Raw genomic sequence first — 26,212 nt, forward strand, 5'->3', positions numbered from 1 at the left:
CATTTGTTCCCACTCTTTGCTTCCTGTCTGCCAACCAATTCTCTATCCACATCAATACCATATCCCTAATACCGTTGAAACCATATGTAACACAAGGTGCCAAAAGCTCACCATCTTGTCACTACATCCTCCTATTTGAGACTCTCCTGCTAGTGGAAACATCTCACCATTTACCCTCTCATAGCTCCTCTAAAGATCTTGTTAAGATCCACCAATCATTCCGTGAAATTCCGAAATATCAGAACAGTTTTAGATCATCTTGAGACGGAGACACAACGGTTGGAGAACTGTGTTTTATTGACTATCAACAGTAGCGAAAGGAAAGGAAATTAATTTTTAAAATATTCATGGTAATATGCATTCTTCAATCAATAACAGGGATTATTGGAAAGTTACAAAGATCCATAGTAATCTTAATAAAAAGGTCCTTGAGAGATCTGATCACATTACCCAACTTATTCTGTAAGTGCAAGAGATCAATTATCTTATCATCAACAAAAAGCTTAAAGAAGGATGCGGTTTAAAGAGCTTTAAAAAATTTGGCATGACACAGTGGTGTAGCTTGTAGAGCAGCTGCCATACAGCTTCAGGGACCGTAGTTCAATCCTGATCTTGGGTACTGTCTGTGTGTGGAATTTGTACTTTCTCTCTGTGAACATGTGGATTTCACCCTGGTGCTCTGGTTCCCACCCACATCATGGACGTTTCATCCCACATCCCAATGATGTGTGGGTTAATGGCCCTGCAAATTGTGTGATTAATGGGTAGGATCTGGAGGGAGCCAATGAAGATGTGGTGAGAATAAAATTAGTGCAGGACTAGTGTAAAGATAGGTGTTTGGTGGTCAGCACAGTTTGATGGGCTGAAGGGACTGTTTCAAGACTGTATCGTGCTATGACTCTAAGCCTAAGGGTTATGGGCAGCACACCAAATACTGGAGGAAATCAGGTTAGACAGCATCTATGAAGAGGAATAATGTCAATGTTTTGGGCCGAGACCCTTCATCAGCAGTGGAAAGGAAGGGGGAAGAAGCCAGAGCCCAAGTTTCCACCCAAAACATAGACTTTTTATTCCTCTCCATGGATGCTGTCTGACCTGCTGATTTCCTCCAATGTGTGTGTTTTTCTGGATTTCCAGCATTTGCAGAATCTCTTGTGTCAAGAGTTATAGAGTCAGTGTGGGAAGGTGGCACGGAGGTGAAAGAAATAGTGTGAATGGGACAGCAGGTATGAAGGGCCAAATGGTCTTCCCTTTCTTCTAGTCTTGAAAAGTGAGAGTCCAGAAATCCTTCAATATCTGGAGGAGGACCACCCTCTTTCTATTCCTACTTCATCTCCACTCCCCTCTCCTTATTGGTCTTATGTAAGGGTCTAGTCTTAAGAGAGATGAACATTAGGGTTAGGGTTGAGGTAGTGAGGAGCTGGGGACGAGTGGATGTGATCAAGAAAGAGGGAGAAAATGTTTGGAATCCCATGTTCTGCATTAAAGAATTGTGTTGAAACCATTAGGTACCAAACACCCACCCTCCTCAACCAACACTGTCACTGTGGGCATCTAGTGTCTACCCTCTAGCTCTGTGCAAAGTCAGATCATCAGTAGGAGACTGGGAAAATTTCACTACCTCAACTCTAACCCTAATGTTCACCTCTCTTATTGGCCGACCCCAGCTCCAGCAACTCCTAACTCTAACCGCAAATCTCCAACCCCAAATCCTAACCTCTAACACTAAACCTTAATCCATGACCACAACAGTAGAGTCACAGGTGAGATCAAGAGGGCTGGAGAGTAACCAATGTTGCTGCTCTCCTTAAGAAATGTAATAAAGACAAAACAGAAAATTATGTCTTACATCAGTGTTTGGGATATGATTAGAGAAAGTTCTAAGGGTTAGGATCTACTGGTATTTGGAATGGCATAGATTTATTACGGATAGTCAGCATGGCTTTGTTCAGGGAAGGTCATATTTTACAGGCCTGAAGGAGTCTTCGGAGGTAGACTTTCGAAGATGATTAATGAGGGAGTAGTTGTTTTATAAGAGATACAGGAGTGTAATTGACACTTCTGGCTCACAGAGCTCGCACTGCCCAATTGCACCCTTGTGACCGATTAGCCTACTGACCTGTACATCTTTGGAATATGGAGGATTTTTGGAATGAATGGATTTTTGATATTCGGTTACAGAGTGAAAGTGTAAACTCCTGACAGACAGTGGTACTGTAATAGTTTTACACCAACCACTGCGGTACCATGTCAAAACATCTATTTTCTCTGAAATCTTGTATAGGGAAAGGTTGATTAGCTTACGACTTTATTCTTGGAGCGTAGAATGAGGGGAGATGTTCCAGAAGTATACAAAATTATGAGAGGTATAGATAGGGTAAATATACACTGATGTCTTCCCCCTCAGCTTGAGTTAGACTAGAATCAGATGTCATAGACTGAGGGTGAAAGGTGACACCCCACCCCCTAAAACAGAGCCCATGAAGTAAGGGGTACTATTATCTAGCAGGACTAGAAGGTTCAATGGTGAGTGGGTGGGACGTGGGGAGGGTCTCTGGTGAGTGGGTGTGAGATGTGGGGAGGGTCTCAGTGGTGAGTGGGTGGGATGTAGGGAGGGTCACTGGTGAGTGGGTGGGATGTTGGGTGGGACGTGGGGCCAGTCTCACTGGTGAGTGGGTGGGACGTGGGGAGGGTCTCACTGGTGAGTGGGTGGGACATGGGGGAATGTCTCACTGGTGAGTGGGTGGGACGTGGGGAGGGTCTCACTGGTGAGTGGGAGGGATGTGGGGAGGGTCTCATTGGTGAGTGGGTGGAATGTGGGGAGGGTCTCTGGTGAGTGGGTGGGACATGGGGAGGGTCTCTGTGGTGAGTGGGTGGGACGTGGGGAGGGTCTCTGTAGTGAGTGGGTGGGACGTGGGGAGGGACTCACTGGTGAGTGGGTGGGACGTGGGGAGTGTCTCACTGGTGACTGGGTGGGACGTAGGGAGTGTCTCACTGGTGACTGGGTGGGACGTGGAGAGGGTCTCATTGGTGAGTGGGTGGGACGTCGGGAGGGTCTCAATGGTGAGTGGGTGGGACGTGGGGAGTGTCTCCAGTGAGTGGGTGGGATGTGGAGAGGGTCTCTGGTGAGTGGGTGGGATGTGGGGAGAGTCTCTGGTAAGTGGGTGGGATGTGGGGAGGGCCTCTGGTGAGTGGGTGGGATGTGGGGAGGGTCTGTCTGGTGAGTGGGTGGGACGTGGAGTTGTCTCACTGGTGACTGGGTGGGACATGGGAAGTGTCTCACTGGTAACTGGGTGGGATGTGGAGAGGGTCTCTGTGGTGAGTGGGTGGGACGTGGGGAGGGTCTCTGTGGTGAGTGGGTGGGATGTGGGGAAGGTCTCTGTGGGGAGGGTCTCAATGGGTGGGACGTGGGTAGGGTCTCACTGGTGAGTGCGTGGAATGTGGGGAGGTTCTCTGTTGGGAGGGTCTCAGTGGGTGGGACGTGGGGAGGGTCTGTCTGGTGAGTGGGTGGGACGTGTGGACAGTCTCACTGGTGAGTGTGTGGGACGTGGGGATGGTCTCACTGGTGAGCGGGTGGGACGTGGAGAGGGTATCTGTGGTGAGTGGGTGGATGTGGGGAGGGTCTCTGTGGTGAGTGGGTGGGACGTGGTGAGTGTCTCACTGGTGAGTGGGTGGGACGTGGGGAGAGTCTCACTGATGGGTGGGTGGGATGTGGTGAGGTTCTCTGTGGTGAGTGGATGGGATGACGGGAGGGTCTGTCTGGTGAGTGGGTGGGATGTAGGCAGGGTCTCTCTGGTGAGTGGGGTGGGATGTGGGGAGGGTCTCTGTCGTGAGTGGGTGGGACGTGGGGAGGGTCTCTCTGGTGAGTGGGTGGGATGTGGGTGGGTCTCTATCGTGAGTGGATGGGATGTGGGGAGGGTCTCTGTGGTGAGTGGGTGGGATGTGGGTGGGTCTCTGTGGTGAGTGGGTGGGATGTGGGTGGGTCTCTGTGGTGAGTGGGTGGTATGTGGGGAGGGTCCCAGTGGTGAGCTTTGGGACCTGGTGAGAGTCGATCTCAAATACTAATGCTGTTCTCGATGCTAGTAGGCTGCAGATATTGGTACTTGAGTTCAAGATTCTGGTTTCGGTCCTCAATCCGTTGCTCGATCTCCTTCAAATCCTGCTGGAACTCCGCTATGATCTGCTTAGCATCCAGTTCAGTGAAGTGCTCCTCCTCGTAAGAGCCCAGGAGGATCTGGAGGAAGGGGTAGAGATCAGGTGATTGTTAATGCTCACTTGCCATCTCCAGATGCTTCCTATCAGCTGAGCTGCACCCCGCCGCCTGGGTAAAAAGATTATGTGTGGGAAGTGCCCATTGCCACAGGACAGGGGCCTGAATGGATGGGAAGGAGAGATGGTAGGAGAGAGAGGGAAGGGAAGGAGGAAATGGGGGGGGGCGCAGGGGATAGGATGGGATGGAAGCTGGAGTGATGGTCAGGAGGGTGGGGATGAAAAGCTAGCAAGCAGGGCTGGGAAGGCATTAAAGGCAAGAGGAATAACAAAACCATGGTTACTTGTGCTTTCTTAGGTCAAGGGAGTACAACAGTTATTAAACTATGGGCCTAATTAACAAGTTTAATGTCACAGGAAAAAGGACACGCCTTCTCTTACATACCACGGGTCAAGAGAAGATCATGAGTAACTATATTATTTCAGGAATGGAAGTGGCTGGCTTAGATGGTGAAAATTATTGTGCAGCTGGGGACAGCTCAAATGCCATCTATTAATTTGCTGATGATACACCTATTGTTGGCAGAATTTCAGACGCAACAGAGGCGTACAGGAGCAAGGTATATCATCAAGTTGAGTGGTGTCACAGCAACAACTTTGTACTCAACAAAGAACTGGTTGTGGACTTCAAAAAAGGAAGATGAGGGAACTCACAAAAGTAAATTGCTTGACCAGGAGGGAAGATCGCAACAGAAGAATATCAGGATTCACAATGTTCCCGAAGGAGTGGAGGGATTGTCGATGATAGACTTTGTAGAAAAGCTGCTGCGGGAAGCGCTGGAGATTCCCCCGACTATGGAGATGGAAATTGAGAGAGCGCATCGTTCGCTCATCCCACGGCATCCCGGAGACAGAAAAAGTAAGCTGCGCTCTAAGGTACTTAGATTCCTTCGATTCAAGAGCAAGGTGGAGATTCTACGAAGGGACTGGGGTAAGAAGAGGGTTTTTTGGAAAGGCAAGTTAATATATTTCGATCATGATTACCCCCGGCGGTACTACAGAAACGGAAGGAATATTCTGAAGCAAAACAAATATTAAAGCAAGAAAAGGTTAAATTCCAAACCCCGTACCCTGCTAAACTGAAGGTATTTTACCAAGAAGGGATACAACTATATCAGACAGCGGAAGAGGGGACCACAGACATGAAGAATAGAGGACTGCCCATTAGAGTGGTCAAATCAAGGGAAAGTCTGGCTGAGCAGTTATCCCGATCTGTTTGGGAAATGGTAAGAGAACCGAGAAAGCAGGGGACGGGAGCAGGACGAGAGAAGGACATTAGGAAGAAACTGAGTTCTCTGAGGGCAGCCCTCACCTCCTCCAGAAGAGCCATAAGGTTTAGTTAACTTTAAAAGTGCTGATAAACTAAACGGAAGCAAAAATAGACGGTGATATACCTATCTCAAGAAATACGTATTATAATGTGGATTTTACATTACTCAATTTTTTAAAATTCATTCATTGATATCTTTTTTCCCACCCAAATGAGAATATATCCATAGGAGGAATACACAGGGAAACCATTTCTGTGTAATGGACATAGATTTTTAAACTTACTTTTATAGGTACTGTGCGGGGGCCCTCAACTCACAGGTAGGAGGGGCTATTCCCCCACGGCTAGACGTTTCTTTTAGCTCAACCCAGGGTCATCTAGAGACCCCAGCCTTGGAATCACACCTTCATTACCTTTTTTATTATTCGCGTTTCTTGGTTCTTATTTGTTCAGGGAGTAGATCGATTAAGTTATATTCTGCAAATTTCAATGATATACTAACAGATAGTATATGGCTAAGGACAAAGTGAAACTCATTTCTTTTAATGTCAATGGGCTGTTGAATCCAGTCAAGTGCAGTAAAATTCTATCAAAAATGAAAAAAGAACAAGCCCATGTAGTATATTTACAGGAAACTCACTTAAGTGACAATGAGCATGGAAAATTAAAGAGAATGGGCTTCACTAATTTGTTTTTCTCCACATATAAATCAGGACATAGAAGAGGAGTTGCTATTCTCATCTCAGGAAAGCTAAATTTTGAAGAAGTTTTCGAAATGAGAGATAAGTAGGGCAGATATATTCTGGTAAGGGGGAATATAGATGGAAATCCAGTTACTTTATTGAATATATACGCACCCCCAGGATGTGATATTAGTTTCTTCCAGAAAATTACTAATAATATGGTAACAGAAACAGAAGGTCTCTTGATATGTGGGGGACACTTAAGTTTACAATTACAACCAAAGTTAGACTCTTCCAATAGAAAAACTTATGAAACAAAGTCCTTACATAAGAAAGTTAACACTCTTTTTGAGGATGTTGAGGACCTTGAGGAAGGGATTACACTTGTTATTCTGTACCCTATTCCATATATACAAGAATAGACTATTTCATAACATTCGGAAAAGATAGGGACAAAATAATCACCTGTGGAATTGGGGCAATAGATGTAAGTGACCATGCACCTATATATTTATCTGTTGATTTTGACCTGCAACCAAAGAATACTATTTCGAAACTAAATTCAAGTCTACTCAATGATCCCTATTTTAAGGAACAAATTAAAAAAGAAATTGGTCTTTACTTAGAAATGAATGATAATGGAGGGGTTTCACCTCCCATTCTATGGGATACTCTGAAGGCTGTCTTAAGAGGAAAAATTATAGCGATATCTTCATATAAGAAAAAAAGGAATAAAACATTAGAGGAATTACAAATTAAGCTGAAGGAACTATAAAAAAAAATCACAAATTGAGTTTGGCACAGGATACACTAGAGGAAATTCAAAAATTAGAAATGAAATTAATAGTTTGGCTACACAAGAAATTAGAAAAAAATTAATGTTTCTGAAACTGAGACACCATGAAAGTGGATCTAAATCTATGAAAATACTGGTGTGGAAACTGGAAAAAAAAGATAGCAGGAAATACAATTCATAGAATTAGGGATCCAAGAACAAAAGTGATAAAAAATAAACTAAGTGAAATTGAGGAAGCTTTTGAAATGTTTTACAAACTCTATATTCCAAAGTTGCAAGGGGAAGCATAACCCAAGCTGACACCTTCCTGAATTCTTTAGAGTTACCCACTTTAAGCAAAGAACAAAATAGAATGATGACTGCTGACATAACTGAAGCTGAACTAAAAACTGCAATTAGTAGGCTTAAATTAAGCAAGTCACCAGGACCAGATGGATATATGGCAGAGTGGTATAAAGAGTTTAGAAGTGAGTTAATTCCTGTTTTACTCCCCACACTGAACTGGGCTCTGAAAAATGCCACCCAGCTGGAAGGAGGTGATAATCTCAGCTATACCGGAAGAAGATAAGGATAAAATAGAATGTGGGTCATTTAGACCAATATCTGTTCTTATTGTGGATTATAGAATATTTACCTCCATCATGGCCAAACGATTAGAAGAGTTTCTACCCACACTGATACATAATGATCAGACAGGTTTTATACAACAACGCCAAACACAAGACAATATACAAAGGACACTTCACATTATGGATCATATAAAAAAATGAAATTGAAGCAATATGATAAGCATGGACGCTGAAAAGGCATTTGATTCGGTTAATTGGAATTTTCTTTACAGAGTTTTACATAGATTTGGTCTACATGACACAACTGTACAGGCACTATACGACAATCCTACCACCAGGATTAAAATCAATGGATATTTATCTAATAGTTTTACCCTAGAAAGGGGCACGAGACAGGGTTGTGCATGGTCACCACTACTCTTCGCATTATATCTGGAACCATTAGCTCAATACAAAATGAAGATATCAGGGGAATTACTGTTAAAGGGACAGAGCATAAATTGGCCTGTTACGCGGATGACATTTTGATCGATCTAGGGCAACCAACATACTCTTTACCTAAATTGATGCAATCCTTCAAATAATATGGGCAATTATCAGGATACAAGATCAACGTAACTAAACCCAACTACTTTCATATAACTATCACCCATCAAGAGAAATTGAAAGTAGATATTCTTGGGCATGGCAAACAGAGTCCGTCAAATATTTGGGCATCATTATGCCAAAAGGTTTGGCAAAATTATCAGAATGCAATTATCAGCCTATATATAAAAAAATTAAGATATAACAAGATGGAACCTAATTCCTTTTCTTGGTCTCAATTCAGGGATTGAATCTATTAAAATGAATATACTGCCCAGATTACTATATCTCTTTCAGACCCTACCAATAGAGAGCAACCAAAATCAATTCAATGAATGGAACAAGATGCTATCAAGATATATGTGGCAAGGTAAAAGGCCTAGGGTCCATCTCAAACCTTTGCAATTAGCCAAGGAAAAGGGGGGATGGGGCCTACCTTCTCTTAGAGATTATTATTTTGCAGCACAGTTGAGAGCCACGATATGCTGGTGCAACCCATCATATGACGCACAATGGAAAAACATTGAGGAGAGGATACTTTCCATCCCTATACAGGCAATTTTGGCTGATAATAATCTACAAAGTGATATAAATAATATTGCCAACCCGTGGGTGAAATGGACCCTTTAAATATGGAAAACTATTATAAAAGAATATAAACTAGAGAGAGACATTGCAATTCTTAAATGGTGTGTATATGACTCGGATTTTAAACTGGATGCTAGATTTCAGGACTGGACATCTAAAGGAATAACAGCTATTCGCAATATAATGAAAGAAGGAAAACTGTTCAGTTTTGAATTGCTCAAAGAGAAACACTTATTAGAAACACAAGACTTTTACCGGTATTTACAGATGCGACAGTATGTTAATAGGACGGTTTAAAATGTAACCAAGGCAAGGACGTCTGATAGAGCAGTTTAGAAAAGCATATAATTCAGACAACGGTAGTAGAATAATTTCAAGCGTGTATAAGGGTTTGTCAAATCTTAAAACACATTTGACTTCATACTTTAAAATAAAATGGAAGAAAGAAGGAGGGATAATGATATCTGAGGAAGAATGGACAATAATATGGAGGTATCAATGGAAGTATACCAGTTCACAGAAATGGAGGGAGTTCCGGTGGAAAAACTTGATAAGATATTTTATTACACCCTCTCAGAAATCCCATTATGATAGTACTACCCCCAACTCCCCACCGCCGTTTGCTGGAGAAATTGTGGAAATCAAAATGCAAACGATTATCATATTTTCTGGGAGTGCCCCATTATCAAAGACTGTTGGAGGGGGATACATAATGCCCTACAAGACATCTTTAAATGTGAAATACCCTTGGAGAGTAAGACCATATATTTTGGGTATATACCTCAAGAATGGTTGAAAAGAGATAAATATTTAATGAATGTACTGCTGGAGGCTGGTAAAAAGACTCTTACCAGGAAATGGTTATCACAGGAGAGCCCAGCTTTAAATGTATGGATGGAAATTACAAAGGACGTTTACAGAATGGAAAAGATAACAGCATCTGTTAATCATAAGTTGGAACAATTTTATTCATACTGGAAAAATGGTTGAACTATATAATACCTCATAGGCCTGATTTTATTCTTACAAGTCAATGAATATGTTGTATAAAAAAAATCACTCCCTACTCTGCACATAATTTTCTTCTTTCGATTCTTCTTTCTTTCCTCTCCTTTCTATAAGTGTATACCTCAGATAAACATTATGTGGAGATTTGTGACAAATATATGATATATATGTACAGTATTTGAAATACATCTTATGGAAAGTTTGTCTGATGATTAAATTCAATAAGAAATAAATTACAAAAATAAGAAAGCACAACAGTGGCTATATTTCATTAGGAGTTTGAGGAGATTTGGACACTCAGAAATTTCTATGGATGTACAGAGCATTCTAACTGGCTGCATCACCATTTGGCATGTGGCAGGGATCGGGTCTATTGCACAGGATCAAAAGAAGCCAGAGCTCACAGATAATAGGATCTCAGATTTGAACTTGGATAAGCTTTGGCAGCAGCAGTTTCAGCCAGACTTCCCTGAATGCAGTCTGCACGAACAACCTGGTTTGTCAAGAGAGGACCACAAATTCATGAAACTGGTTGCAAATTCTGCAAAACTGGTGGACGGCCACTAAAATAGTAGTTTACCTTGGAGAAGGGAGAAGGTTAACATGGCAAATAATAGAAAGATTGCAGAACAGCATGCTCTAAATCTAAGCAGGAGGTTTCTGAGGTATTTGTCATTACGCACTGACTACACAGCTTTCATGAAGGATGTCATCTCCAAAGGTTATGCTGAGAGAATGCCTACGGAGGATCTGGAACACAGTGATGGGAAAGTCTGGTATATTCTACATCACGGTGTTTACCACTCCAGGAAAAGGGAGCTCCATGTTGTGCTTGGCTGTGGAGCGATATTTCAGGGAACATCTCTTAATGTTCGTCTATTACAGGGATCAGGTCCTACTAGCTCACTGATTAGTGTTATGACCAGATTCAGAAAAGAGCCAATGGTGACCATGACAGATATTGAACCAATGCTTCAACAGGTTAAAGTACCAGCAGAAGACGGAGATTTGCTGAGGTTTCTCTGGTGGCTTGTTGTGACCTCAGTCAAGATATGGAGGACTTTAGAATGGGCTTACATCTCTCTGGATCAAAATTCATCACCATTCTGTGCCAATTTTGCTATTAGGAAATGCACAGAAGACAAGGAAGGTGTTGGTGGATGCTATCCCTGAAGAGTCTAAACATCCTGTTATGCTGGTAAAGGACCTCCATATCTCAGACATCCTTTGGAGGCATGTACATCGAGAGGTGGGACATTGTGGTAGTAACCACATATTGTCCAGGTTGCCAGATTTCCGGCACTAGTGCAGCTCCAAGTATAATCCTGTCTAAGTGTGGTGTTTGTCGACAGTTGCACACAGCTCCAGGATGCCAGCACACGGCAGATCTACCTCTGGCCAGGGTCTCTCCAGATGAAATCAGTTTAAACATGTAGGAGTGGATGACTTTGCACCTTGTGAGGTGAAGAGCAGAAGGAGAACAGTGCAGAGGTCAAGAGAAGACCGTGAGTAGCCACAAATTTACCAATTTAGCCTTACGAGCTGTTTACATTGAAGTGGCAATTTTGTTAGACACATTTTCCTTTGTTAATGCATTTTGATGCTTTATAGCAAGATGAGGGCAGGTTGCACTCAGAAAATGTGACAAAAGTTGTGGAGGTAAGGGTGAGTTGAGCAAAGCCATTGAGAAGTGGAACCACTCACAGATCAGTGATGTCTTTCTTCTGAAAGGAATTAAGTGAATTTTTAACCATCCAGCTGGCTCATATCATGGGGGAACATGAGAGAGACTGATCAGGTCTGTGTGAAAAGTTATGATGTTAGGTAGTTCACAATAATTTTCACTGTCTAGGCTGGCCACTTTCAATTCTGAAACAATGAAGCTACTCACGACCATCTCTTGATCTATGGTGTGTAAGATAATGCATATTCTTTTTCCTGTGAGATTGAACTTGTTCATGAGGCACTCTGTGCAGAAAACTGCTGTACTGTCTTGATCCAAGAAAACACAAGTAACCATTGTTTTGTTTCCTATGAGTGGATATGAAGTACAGTATGCTGGGATGCTTAAAATTGAATATATTGCATGAAAGATGCTTCCTACAATCTTTGCTGATGTGTCCTGTACACAGTCAGCCAAGGGAGACACAATTTTCCTTCGGGAAGACTATCTTCTCACTATAAGCCCTTTTCTCCAGCTGAGGGTGCAATTCCAATATGTGCCCACCCCCACAGAACAGACAAACCCTTTTAGCTGTTGAAACTATTTCCCTACCTCTAGTTCTAGGTTCAGTTTTAATTTTACTTCCCACAATGGTCACAGTAGTGGCAAAGCTGATTCCTTTCGCTCTAGAACAAAATTGTGACTTACAGTAGTTTTGTTCACATCTTAGCTTATTACCAGTGATGAAGCATCCTCTATATTCCCAAACACTGGGTCTGTTGCCACTTTTACTTGCCTTTCAATAAAATTAGCAATGTCAATGAAAGTAGCCTTATGCTTGTGTCCTTCTTGAGGTTCACAGACCATGGTTCACCATATATCCCTAAGCTTATAGGGCAGTTTCTTTATAATGGTCAACATATTGGCAAGCATGTCCAGCTCATGCATGTATTGCACTTCTTCCAGGGCATTGCAACAGCCTCCAACAAAAAGAATGTAACCTTAAGAGCCTTCGTGTCTTCAGATTTTATGGATACCCATGAAAGACCCTTTCCCTTGTAGGCAGAAGCAGTTTCCTATTCAACACCAAAATGTTCCTGTAGAAAAGCCTTAGCTTTGATGTATTTTCTCTTAGGGTCAACATGTTGCTAACTTCTAACAAGTTCCCTAGGGTGAACCCTAGTGTACAGTTCAAGGAAATAGAGATAGCTACTATGACACAAACACGAGGAAATCCAATGACTTCTATGACTATCAGTCTTGTTTTTACACTGCTTTTAAAGGCCTTTCACAAATGCATGATACTGCAATGGATCACCGAAGATTTGAACCTCTCTTTTATAGCAAAGATTAAAGGCGTCATTGTGCCAATAAGGTTATTATTTCATTTTGCTTCCTCATAATATCAAAAATATTGTTTTGATCTCCATCATCCGAAACAAGAGCGTTTCCATGCTGTAAGTGAACGTCCCCATGAGCTGCTGGATGTGACATAGGTTCAGAGTGCCTCAATAATGCAGATTGACAGGAAACACCATGAACTAGCTCTTGGGGTTTTGTTCATGTTTCCGAGAAACTTGAGGAATGAAGAAATCAGCACTGACGTTCGGTGGTTTGGTTTTTCCTTGTGTATTTTCAATATAGGCATTCATACCATTGGACTGTCCTGTTGAGCACTTTTAGCACTCGACACACTTGAAGCCCTTAGCCATATGTGCTGCAATTTCTTCCTCCAACTTAAACTGTTCCTTCTTTTTCTGTAGCTATTTCTCTTGTTCTTCCAGTGCATGTTTGTCCCTCAATAATCGTTGCCATTAAAAAAAAATATTCATTTACAGGATGTGGGTGACACCAGCTAAGCCAGCATTTATTGCCCATCCCTAGATACCCTTGAGAAGGTGGTGATGAGCTGCCTTCTTGAACCGCTGCAGTCCCTGAGGTGTACGTACACCCGCAGTGATGATAGGGAGGGAATTCCATGACTTTGACCCAGCGACAATGAAGGAACAGCGATATGTTTCCAAGTCAGGAGTGTGAGTGACTTGGAGTGGCGGTGTTCCCAGGTATCTGCTGTTCTTGTCCTTCTAGATGGTTGTGGGACTGGAAGGTGTTGCCTTAGGAACATTGTTGTGCTGTTGTTGCAGTGCATCTTGTAGATAGTACACACTGCTGCAACTGTTCATTGATGGTGGAGGGATTGAATGCTTGAGGTAGGAGTACCAATCAAGTTGCTTGCTTTGTACTACATGATGTCAAGCTTCTTGAGTGTTGGAGCTGCATTCATTTTGTGACTGGCAAGTATTCCATTACACTCCTGACCTGAGCCCTGTATATGGTGGACAGGATTTGGGGAGTCAGGAGGTGAGTTACACACTGCAGGATTTCTAGCCTTTGACTTGCTCTGGTAGCCACAGTGTTTATATGGCTAGAACAGTTCAATTTCCTGTCAATGGTCACCCCCAGGATGTTGATAGTAGGCGTTTCAGTGATGGTGATGCCACTGAACGTCAAGGGACGATGGTTAGAGCCTCACTTGTTGGAGATGGTCATTGCCTGGCACTAGTGTGGCTTGAATATTACTTGCCACTTGTCAGCCCAAGCCAGGATATTGTCTAGATCCTGCTGCATTTGGGCAGGAGCTGCTTCACGAATGGTGCAGAACGTTGTATAGTCATCTGCGAACATCCCCATTTCTGACCTAATGATGGACGGAAGGTTATTGATGAAGCAGCTGGAGATGGTTGGTCCTAGGACATTTCCTTGAGGAACTCTTGCAATGATGTCCTGAGGATGAGATAATTGACCTCCAACCACCACAACCATCTTTCTTTGTGTCAGGGATGATTCCAACCAGTGGAGGGTTTTCTCCCTAATTTCCATTGACATTTTAGCTAGGGCACCTTGATACCATACTCAGTCAAATGCTGCCTTGATGTTGAGGGTCTGGTATTTAGCTCTTCGGTCCATATTTGACCAAGGAGGTGATGAGGTCAGGAGCTGAGTGGCCTTAACGGAATCCAGATTGGGCATCCGTAAGCAGTTCTTGTTATTACTGAGTAGGTGCTGCATGATAGCACTGTTGATGACTCCTTCCATTACTTTGTGATGGTTGAGAGTAGGCTGATAGGACAGCAATTGGCTGGGTTGGACTTGAACTGTACACAAGAAACAGGACGTATCTGGGCAATTTTCCACATTGCTGGTGTTGTAGCTGTACTGGAACAGATCGGCTCGTGGCACAGCAAGATCTGGAGTACAAGGGTTCAGGACCATTGGTAGGATTTTGTCTGAGACAATAGCCTTTGTAGTATCTTGTGCTTTCAGATGTTTCTTGATATCACGTGGAGTGAATCAGATTGGTTGCATACTGACATCTGGGATGCTGGGGACTTGCGGTGGAGGCCGAGCTGGATCATCTATTCAGCACCTCTGACTGAAGATTGTTGCTAATGTTTCAGCCTTGTCTTTTGCACACATGTTCTAGGCTCCTCTGTCATCGAGGATGGGGATATTTGTGGAGCCTCCTCCTCCAGTGAGTTGTTTGATTCTCCACCACCTGTCAGGTTCTTCTGGGTTTCGGTGAGACTCAAGTGCAGACCAATGAATACTATTTTACCAGGATTACTAGGGAGCACGAAGGCAACAGTCTTTCAAAAACAGAAGGCAGGCACGAATCCAAAATGACAGGCAGAGGTCTTAACAGGAAAGGCAGTCAGGTGAGGGCAGACAATCCAGAGCGCACAGGCAAAAATCGGGTCCAAGAGCAGGCAAAGTCCAAAACACAGAATCAGGCAAAATCGGTTGGCAGAAGTCACAATGACAAGCTAGAACAACACAGGTCAGAACTGGGACAAACTAGCAGAGAGTGCTCGTCAAGGCGGGGTTTAAATGGACAGGGTAACGAGTGAAAATTAGAAACAGGTGGGTGCAAATGAGGAGACGAGCAGGTAATTGGAGGCAGTCCAAAAAGGGAAAGAGGCTGGGCCAGAACCCACATGGCCAGGTGAAAGAAAACAGAAATTAAAGACTGGCATGATCCAGAGCTACCAGCAGAGGCCCTTCGACCCAGTGTTCAGGCCGGATCCTTAACAGCACCGTTCACAGCTGGATGTGGCAAGACTACAGAGCTCAGATCTGATCCATTGGTTGTGGGAGCACTCAGCTCTGTCTGTTACTTGCTGCTCATGGTGTTTGGCATGCAAGTTGTCCTGTACTGTGGCTTCACCAGGGTGAGGCCTCATATTGAGGTATGCCTGGTCTTGTTCTCAACATGCCCTCCTGCCATTGCCTTAATGCAGCTAAATCAGCCTCTGTTTTAATGCATGGAAAGGACGTAGTTTATACAGAACAACAGAGTTCCACCAGCCAGGCGTTCTGCTTTGACACACTCTCATCTTGGTCTTACATCATCTTGTATGTCATCTGTTATGTCCCAAGTCATAACATGCTTGAAAATTGAGAAACATAGTTTGTTGGAAGGTGATGCATGTCTTTATTTATTGCAGCAGCATCAGATTGAAAGTGGCCATCAATACAAAATGCTTGAGCCAACCGTTTCACATCTTCTTTGAATGCAGTGTCATGTTTATCAATACTTCTGAACATTGATGGAGGAAAGGTATGTGACATGGTGGAGGACAGGGAGGGAGGAAATGGGAGTGAGGAGCGAGAGGGTAGGGGAGAATGAGGAGTCCAAGGGGAGGGTGGAAGAGGGAGAGTGAGTGAAGGAGAGAAGGTAGATAGAGGGGAGGGGCCACGGAAAGGGAGAAAGAGGGAGACAAGGGGGGAGAGGAAAGAGAAGGGAGAGGAAGAGGAGGAAGGGGAAAGTGAAGGGAGAGTGAGGAGAAGGGAAGAGGGAGAACATGGAGAGGAAAAGAGAAGGAGAGGAGGAGGTGAGGCGAGAGAGTGATAGGAGACAAAGGAGAGGGGATAGGGTGGGGGAAAGGGAGAGGAAAGAGTGGGAAGAGGGGAAAGGGGGGAGGTCGAGAAGGAGAAGTGTGGGAAGCAGGAAGAGTAAGGGGAGTGGGGAGAGGAAGGAGGAGAGAAAGTTAAGAAGGTAAGGGGAAGGGAGGGGTGAGATGGAAAAGAATGATTGGAGGGGGACAGAGATGGATGGGAAGGGTAGCAATGGGAGGGGTGGAGAGGACGCAGGAAGGGGGTAGTGATCATATTGATGTACCGTTCCCAGTCTGATGGCCAACATGCCAAGCAGGGTGTGGATGATCAGGATGAGTGATTGAGGGCAGCCCACCCCTCTCCCACAGTTCCTCTGCCCTCCTGATAAAGCCTCACAGCCCTAGAACATGATCTATGTGTTGATACAACAGGTGTGTAGCCAAGCATCCATGAGTGAGCTAACATGGGAATTTCCACATTGTTTACTCATGCTGCAGGAAATATACACATGCGCACATACATACACACAAGTACACACCTACTTTCACACATGTGTACACAGATACATATACAGTACAACACGCAGACACATACAGAGTATTCATGAACACACATAAATACATGGAGATACACACATGCACACACTCATGTAGAGTAGATACACATATTGTGTGACAGACATTCACACACACACACACGTAGAGAGAGACACACATTCGTATATAAACACATACATGTGGATATACATTTACAGACAGACACATGCATATATACAGACATGTAGACACACATATATTCACCTATATACACACACATACAGACCTGCACACACATAGCTGCACTGCCCACCTTGTTGGGTAAAGGCCGACTCAGGAGCCATGTGATCGCCATCTGAAGAGCGGACTGACTCATATCGGGTAGCGTGTCCATGAGCTGCTCGATTGAGAGGTCTTCCTTGGAGGAGGGTGGAGGCTTCCTCATGGTGCAAGGTGAATTTGGCACCCAGCAGCACCAATCATACTGTCAGGGGCAAGGTCAAAATTCAAGGATCAGAGATAACAGTGAAATAGCATGAAAACTACAGATGCTGGAAACCTGAGACAAAATAAAAAACATGCTGGAAACACTCATCAGATCAGGCAGCATCTGTGGAGAGAGAAACTCAGTTGATGTATTCAGGTTCTAATCAAAGGTCATAGAACTAATTAACATCATTCCTCCTTCTGTAGATGCTTCGGAGTGTTTCTGGTGCTTTTTGCTTTGATTAGTTTTAATTTGGAGAGAAGATGTGGGCAGGGATGGGTTAAGATTTTTAAGATAAGATTAGCTTTACTTGTCACATGTACATCAAAACATCGACAAATACAGCAGAAAGGCATCATTTGCTACAATGACCAACACAGTCCAAGTGTCGCCAAGCTTCCAGTACTAACATAGGATGCGCACAGTTTGCCAACCACAGCCCAAACCCTGAACATCTTTGCAATGTGGGAAGAAACCGGAGCACCTGGAGGAAACCCACATGGTCACAGGGAGAACGTACAGACTCCTTACAGACAGTGTCGGAATTGAACCCGAGTCGCGGGTGCTGTAATAGCATTACATTAACTGCTGTGCTACTGTGCTGGCCTATGGATGTGGGCAGGAATGGATAGGACAAAGGGGATACATGTGATAGGACAGGTTAAGTAAGTACAAGTTGTTAACGATGTAGTTAGAGGGTGATAAAGAAGTGGGCTCTGTTGCAGATAGTAGGTCAGGGTGTTCAACAGGACATGGAAGATAGCCGATCCAAAGAAGGAGGAGGGGGGAAGCAAGAGGCAGCAGGTGACTGGTGGACCAAGGAGGGGTGAAGAATGATGAACAGTTGAATGAGGGGGAGGAATGGTGTTGGGGATCGGGGCAAGTGGATGAGATGGAGCCAGACAAGGGGCAGGTGGAGCCAAATGAGGGGAGAGTGATGGGGGAGGTGCAAGGTGGCTGGATGTGATAAATGGGAACACAAAGTTTACCAGTGCAAGGTAAGGAATGTGATAATGAATACCATTAGGGGTAAGATGTAGGGCAGCTGGAACCAGATGGGGAAGGGATGGAGTGGGTGAAATGTGTGGATGACATGTGGATCAAACCAGGAGGGGGAGAGGGCAAAAAGTAGCTGATAATCTCCATATTCCAGCCCGTAACCTCTTGTGTTTATCCATCACTTTAAATTCGTACCTCTTGGTGTTCGTCTGGGGAAGAGAAGCCCTTCTCATTGACACTCCAAAGGCTTCTACTGAGGCAGGAATCCATCCCACCCCAGGACACTGGATAGCAGGCTCGATCCCTCAGCTCTGATTGACCTGTCTGTCAACAGTCAACCCTGCGATGTATGCAAGGTGCGAGAACAACAGTAGAGTGACATGATGAAATGTTTTTACTGAGTCATGTTAGTGACATGCAACTTACAGTGTGGGAGCTACAAAATTGGCCCACAGAGATGAAAGACCCACGCACTCGAATGCCCAATCAATTTACTGCAGGATCAATTGACTGCATGTGGACTTGCCACCTTCTTGTAATTGATCTGTTATGATTCCCGGTTCTTGCCCCTTGCCCTGAATATTGCTCAGCATCTGCACCTTCACACAAAGATCAACCTGGAACAGGTGACGGTCTGGATCCCTCCAGTGTGGAGAGGTTGAAGGATATTCCAGGATGAGACGGAGCCCTTACCTGACCATTGTTCACCGCAGCGTGCTGGGCAGAGGCGATGAAGATCACCGTGGTGAGGAATTTGAACAGCTCCTCCCTGGTCAGAAAGCTTGTCGGGAAGCCTGAAGCCAATATGGACAGGGTTAGATGCTGGACATGAACAAAATGCCGCAGGAGAGTCACTGTATGAACTTCGTAGTTTGATCAGACATAGTGGACATTGGAAATACTGCCAGTGAGGATGGGTTCAGGGGCTCTATTGTGTTCTTTGTGTGAGATGTAGGGAATCTGGGAGACCTCGAGCCTCCCGGATAACCACATCTGCACCAGATGTACCAAGCTGCAGCTCCTCAGAGAACATATTAAGGAAATGATAAAGCAGCTTGATGACTTTTGGCTCATGGGAAACTGTGGAAGTGATAGATAGGAGCTACATAGAGGTGGTCACCCCTAAGCTGCAAGTGGTAGGAAGCTGGGTGACTGTCATAACAGGGTAGGGAAATGGGCAGAGGGTGCCGAGTACCCCTGTGGCCGTTCCCCTCAATAATAAGTCACACCACTTTGGATCCTATTGGTGGTGGGGGGTTGCTACCAGGAGGAGCTGCAGTAATCGGGTCTCTGGCATTGAACCTGGTGCTGTGGCTCAGAAGGGAAGTGGGGAGAGGAGGATTCCATAGTTAGAGGAGTAGACATGAGATACTGTGGATACAATAGAAACACTCGGTGATATTTTGCCTCACAGGTACCAGGGTCAGGGACGTCTTGGACTGGGTCCGCAGCATTCTGAAGGGGGAGGGAGAGCAGCCAGAAGACTTGATATAAACTGGTACCAATGACATAGGTAACAAAAGAGAGGAGGTCCAGAAGAGAGAAGTTAAGGAGCCAGGTAGAAAGCTGAAAAGCAGGACCTTTAGGATAGTATTCTCTGGATTGCTGCCTGTGCTGAGCACCAGTGAGGGAAAGAGTATGATGACTTGGCAGAGGAATGCGTGGCTAAGAAATTGGTGCAGCGGCAGGGCTTCAGATTTCTGATCATTGGGATTTTCTCTGGGGGAGGTATGATGTGAACAAAAGGGACAGATTACACCTGAACTTGAGGGGGACCAATATCCTTGCAGGCTGATTTCCAGAACTATTGGGGTGGGATTAAACTGATTTGGCATGGGGATGGGAAACTGGGTGATACATTTGAAGACAGGGCATTTGGTATGCAGGCGAATGCAGTGTGTAGTGAGACTGTCAGGAAGGACAGGCAGATAACAGGGCAAAATTTCAGTCAGTGGAATGAGTGTAGGGTAATGGGGGGAGGTGGATATCGAGAAGTGTGATAGATACAGGACTGTAGGTGTTACATTTGGATGCACACAGTATGCAAAATAAAGGGGACGATCTTGTAGCGCAGTTAGGGATTGGCAGGTATGACATTTCAGAGGTATGACATTGGCAGGTATGACATTTCAGACATCACTGAGTCATGGCTGAAAGAAGATTATTGTTGGGAGCTTAACATCCATGAATTTATATTGTATTGAAAGGGCAGGCAGGTAGGCAGAGAGGAGTGACATGGTTCTGTTGGTAATAAAATAAATCAACTCCTTAGGAAGAGGTAACATAGAATTTGAAGATGTAGAATAATTGTGGCTAGAGTTAAGGAACTGCAAGGGGAAAAATAACCTGATGGGAGTTACATACAGGCCTCCAAACAGGAGCCAGGATGTGAGCTACATCTAGAAAGGGCCATCTTATGAAAGTAATGGGCAATTTCAATTTGCAGGCAGATGGGAAATTTAGGTCTTGGATGCCAATAGAGAGAGAATTTGTAGAATGCCTATGAGATTTTTTTAGAGCAGCTTCTGGTTGAGCCCACTAGGGGATTAGTTATTCGAGATTGGCTGCTATGTAATTGACCAGATTTGGTGAGGGATCTTAAGGTAAAGGAATCCTTAGGAGCCAGTGATCATAATATGATAGAATTTTCCATGCAATTTGAGAAGGAGAAGCTAAAGTCGGATGCATCAGTATTTCAATGGAGTAAAGGGAACTACAGAGTTGATTGGAAGGGGAAACTAGCAGGGATGACAGCACAATAGCAATGGCTGGAGTTTCTTGGAGCAATTTGGAAGGCACAGGATAGATTCATCCCAAAGAGAAGGTATTCTAAAGGCAGAATGATGCACCGTGTCTGACAAAGGAAGACAAAGCCAACATAAAAGCAAAAGAGAGAGCATATAATACAGCAAAGAGTACTGGGAAGTTAGAGGATTGAGAAGCTTTTAAAGACCAACAAAAAATCAATAGGGCGCAAAAGGATGAAACATTAAGGTAAGCTAGCCAATAATATTAAAGAGGATACCAAAAGATTTATTTTAGATATATAAAGAGTAAAAGAGAGGTGAGAGTAGATATTGGACTGCTGGAAAATGACACAGGAGAAGTAGCAAATGGGGACAAGGAAGTGGCAGACGAAACTGAATAAATATTTTGCATGAGTCTTCACTATGGAAGACACTAACAGTATGCGGATATCCGAGAGTGTCAGGGGGCATAAGTGAGTGCAGTTACTTTTACTAGGAAGAAAGTGTTTGCAGAGCTGGAAGTTCTGAAGGACTAGGTGCATGAGGAATCTGAAAGAGGTCATGATCTTTCATGAATCACTAGATTTGGGCATATTCCTGGAGGACTGGGATATTGCAAATCTCACTCCACATTTCAAGAAGGGAGGGAAGCAGAAGGAAGGAAATTATAGGCCAGTTAGCCTGACCTCGGTGGTTAGGAAATGTTGGTGTCAATTGTTAAGGATGATGTTCAGGGATACTTGAAGGCACATGATAAAATAGGCTGAAGTCGGCATGGATTCCTTAATGGGAAATCTTTCTTGACAAATCTGTTTGAATATTTGAGGAAATAACAAGCAGGATAGACAAAGGAGAATTGGTGGATGTTGTGTACTTGGATTTTCAAAAGGCCTTTGACAAGGTGCCACACAGGAGGCTGCTTAGCAAGACAAGAGCCCATGGTATTACAGGAAATATACTAGCATGGACATAGCATTAGTTGATTGGCAGGAGGCAAATATTGGGAATAAAGGGAGCATTTTCAGATTGGCTGTCAGTGACTACTGGTGTTCCACAGGTGTTGGTGTTGGGACCACTTCTCTTTATGTTGTATGTCAATGATTTGGATGACAGAATTGATGGTTTTATGGCCAAGTTTGCTGAGGATATGAAGATAGGTCGAATGACTGGTAGTGTTGAGGAAGAAGGGAGGCTGCATGAGGACTTCAATTAGGAGAATGGTCAAGGAAGTGACAGTGAAGTGAAGTGTTGGTAGAATCTCAGGTGGTGACAAGAGGGCGTACAGGAGTGAGATATGCCAACTAGTGAAATGGTGCCGCAGCAACAACCTGGCATTCAATGTCAGTAAGATGAACTAACTGATTGTGGACTTCAGGAAGGGTAAGATGAAGGAACACATACTAATGCTCATAGAGGGATCAGAAGTGGAGAGAGTGAGCCGCTTCAAGTTCCTGGGTGTCAAGATCTCTGAGGATCTAACCTGGTCCCAACATACTGATGTAGTTATAAAGAAGGCAAGACAGCGGCTATACTTTATTAGGAGTTTGAAGAGATTTGGCATGTCAACAAATATACTCAAAAACTTCTATAGTTGTACCGTGGAGAGCATTCTGACAGGGTTCATCACTGTCTGGTATGGAGGGGCTACTAAACAGGACGGAAAGAAGCTGCAGAGGGTTGTAAATCTAGTCAGCACCATCTTGGGCACGAGCCTACAAAGTACCCAGGACATTTTTAGGGAACGGTATCTGAGAAAGGCAGTGTCCATTATTAAGGATCTCCAGCACCCAGGGCATGCCCGTTTCTCACTGTTACCATCAGGTAGGAGGTACAGAAGCCTGAAGGCACACACTCAGTGATTCAGGAACAGCTTCTTCCCCTCTGCCATCCGATTCCTAAATGGACGTTGAAGCTTTGGACACTACCTCACATTTTTTATTACACAGTATTTCTGTTTTTGCATATTCCTTTAAATCTATTCAATATATTTAATTGATTTACTTGTTTATTTATTGTTATGTTTTATTTAATTTATTATTTTTTTCTCTCTCTGCTAGATGATGTATTGCATTGAACTGCTGCTGCTAAGTTAACAAATTTCATGTCAAATGCTGGTGATAATAAACCTGATTCTGATTCTGAAGTAGAATATAGTGTTGGGAAGTGTATTGTCATATGCTTTGGTAGAAAGAATAAACGAGTAGACTATGTTCTAAACGGGGAGAAAATTAAAAGATATCCAAGGTGCAAAGGAATGCAGGGTCATGCAGGATTCCCTAAAGGTTAACTTGCATGTTAAGTCAGTGGTGAGGAAGGCTGGCATCATTCTGAGAACCAGAATATAAAAATGAGGATGTAATGCTGAGGCTTTATAAGGCATTAGAGAGGCCTCACTTGGAGTAGTGTGAGCAATTTTGGGCCCTTTATCTAAGGATATGCTGACATTGGAGGGTCTTTAGAAGGGGTTCACGAAAATGATTTCAGGATTGAAATGCTTGTCATATTGTATATGAGGTGTTGGATGGGATTGGGTCTCTGCTTGGAATTTAGAACACTGAAGGGGGTCTCACTGAAAACAACCAAGTAGATGTGGAGAGAATGTTTATAGTGGGGTATCTTGGACCAGAGGGTAAAACTTCAGAATAGAGGGATGTCCATTTAGAAAGGAGATTAGGAGGGAGTTCCTTACCCAGAGGGTGGTGAATCTGTGGAATTCATTGCCACAGCTGGCTGTGGAGTCTGGTCACTGAGTGTATTTAAAGTGGAGATTGATAGATTCTTGATAAGTCAGGGCGCGAAGGGTTACAGGGAGAATGCACAAGAATGGGATTGAGAGGGAAATGGATCAGCCATGATGAAATGGGGGAGCAGACTCGATGGGCTGAGTTGCCTAATTCTGGTCCAATATTTTATGGTCTTATAGTTATAATCCTGCACTTTACTGCTTAACTGCAGTGCACTCTCTGTACCCTTTACACTTTATTCTGCATTGTTATTACACATAATACTACCCATTACACCAGTGCTGTTTAGGGTAGCAATGAAGGTCCTCCATCTCAGGTGATGTTCAGGGCTTCCTTCATCATATCAGTCACTCGGTTTTTGCTACTGTCAGTCATGCAAGTCCCAGGTGGAGACTCAGAAATACCGTCACACTCAGATGTAGAAGGAATCTCCACTGCTGTTTCTGTAACAATTTTGTTTTACCAGTCAGGGTTGTTAGCCCTGAACTGAACCCCTGAACCTGGAGGACTGGTGGACCACTCTCCATCTTGCTTCTACCCTTTGAACTGTCTGGTATGGGTGACCCTACCAAGAGCAAAAACGTAAAGCCCTGTCTCCAGCCAACATCGCTCTATGGGTCATTGAGGCACGCAAGCCTCCAAACCATGACAAAGTTGAGGTCCCCATGGAAGTGGATTGTTCTATCTCAATGTACCGTGTATTGCTTTGATTTGAATGAACATTATGCAAGAGAAACTTTTCACTCTATTTTGGTACATGTGACAATGGTAAACCAACATCAATACTAACAACACACACAAAATGCTGGAGGAGCTCAGCAGGTCAGGCAGCGCCTGTGCAAAGGAATGAACAGTTGACATTGCAGGTTGAGACCATTCATGACCCTAAACTTTGTTTATTCCTCTGTGTAGATGCTGCTTGACCTGCTGAGTTCCTCCAGCATTTTGTGTGTATTACTCTGGATTTTCAACATCTCGTGTGTTTACCAATACCAACAATCCTCTGTGATTTCCATTTTGTTCTTCTCATTTTCCCATCAGCTTCCTGCAGGTTCTACCCTTCATCAAAGCACTTGCACATGACTCCATACCCAGCCCAGTAATTTTCAGTGGCCAATTGGTCTACCAGCCCTCTCATGCTTGGGACATGGGTTGAAAACAGGACACCTTCAGTGCTGCAGCTAGTAAAGCTGCCACAATCCAGCTCCAGAGAAGCAGGTTTGATCCCAAGGTGCTCCTGTTTCTAAACTAGTATGTGGGTGAGGGGTAGAACCTGGGGAAAATAAATTGAGATAAGTGTAAAAGTGTGCTTGACTGTCAGCAGAAACTGAGTGGGACAAAGTCTTGGGTCTTGGGCAAGTTTGATCGTTGAGATTTGTGAATTAGACTTGTTTTTAGAGGACTCTGCAGTTCAAGTTATATGGGTTTCTGGTTACTCCTTTTTATTCCTATTTTGCGTGATTTTGACTGGGATGGACTGGCTCTGCGATCTGCAGCCAATGAATGGCACAATGTTAAACTGAACTGAACATTCCTAGACTGTTTCAAGGATCCTGCAGTTTGATGCTTAATATTCTGTTTACTATTCCCTCACTTTTTGCTGTTTGCATGATTTGTTTTTTTGTTTTTTTGCATATTGGGTGTTTGACGTTTTCTTTGAACGGGTTCCATGGTGTTTCTTTGTTTTGTGGCTGCCTGTGGGAAGACGAATCTGAAGGTTTTATACTGCATACATACATTGATAACAAATGTACTTTGAATCTTTGAATCCTTGAAAAGGGTGCATGCTGGTTAGTAAGGACTTAGTGGGCCAAAAGGCCTGTTTCAATGCTCCATGACGCATAGACACCCAAGGGAAATCCACTTGGTCACAAAACAGGAAAACTCCACACATGGTCATTACCCAAGGTCAGAATTAAACCCAGGGTTGCTGAGACAGGGAGGCAGTAGCTTTATCACATGCGCCACGGTGCTGCCCTCAGTATCACGGCTACATTTGGATCATCAAGCAGGCATCAGATAGGAAGAAGGGAAAAGTTATGAGTCAAGTACCTGAGCCACTGGAAAGTGTCCCACAGTCCGGTAGCTGGAAAATTTATGGCCTTAAATAAACCTACTGTAACATGCTGACCCTGAAGTTACAATGAAAACCCCGGGGACAGAGACCAGCCACTCTTCCTCCTCTCCCTTCTACATGACTCCAGACCCAGAACAACGGCTGAGACTTAAACACCACTCACCACCACCCCCCCCCCCCCGGGGGCAATGAACAATGGGCATTACTGACAGCGTCCTTATCTCAAGAGTGGTAAAACCCTGGTGGTCACTTCATCTCTTGGATCCAGGTTCCAAACAGAGAGGATACAGTGGTT

General features: G+C 44.0%; 1 protein-coding gene across 1 annotated transcript in view; it reads right to left on the reverse strand.

Moving 5' to 3' along the window:
• Positions 1 to 262: 262 nt before the first annotated feature.
• LOC140198371 (polyunsaturated fatty acid 5-lipoxygenase-like) overlaps positions 263 to 26,212 on the reverse strand; it is a 77,937-nt gene continuing 51,987 nt past the window's right edge. The window contains exons 14-16 of the mRNA XM_072259467.1: positions 19,043 to 19,143; positions 17,177 to 17,347; positions 263 to 4,234 (exon numbers count right to left, since the gene is read on the reverse strand). Coding sequence (XP_072115568.1) covers positions 4,055 to 4,234; positions 17,177 to 17,347; positions 19,043 to 19,143 — 452 coding nt within the window. The 3' untranslated portion in view covers positions 263 to 4,054. The remainder of the gene's footprint in view (positions 4,235 to 17,176; positions 17,348 to 19,042; positions 19,144 to 26,212) is intronic.

This window comes from Mobula birostris, chromosome 5 (genome assembly GCF_030028105.1).
Source record: "Mobula birostris isolate sMobBir1 chromosome 5, sMobBir1.hap1, whole genome shotgun sequence".
In the NCBI taxonomy this organism is placed as follows: Eukaryota; Metazoa; Chordata; class Chondrichthyes; order Myliobatiformes; family Myliobatidae; genus Mobula; species Mobula birostris.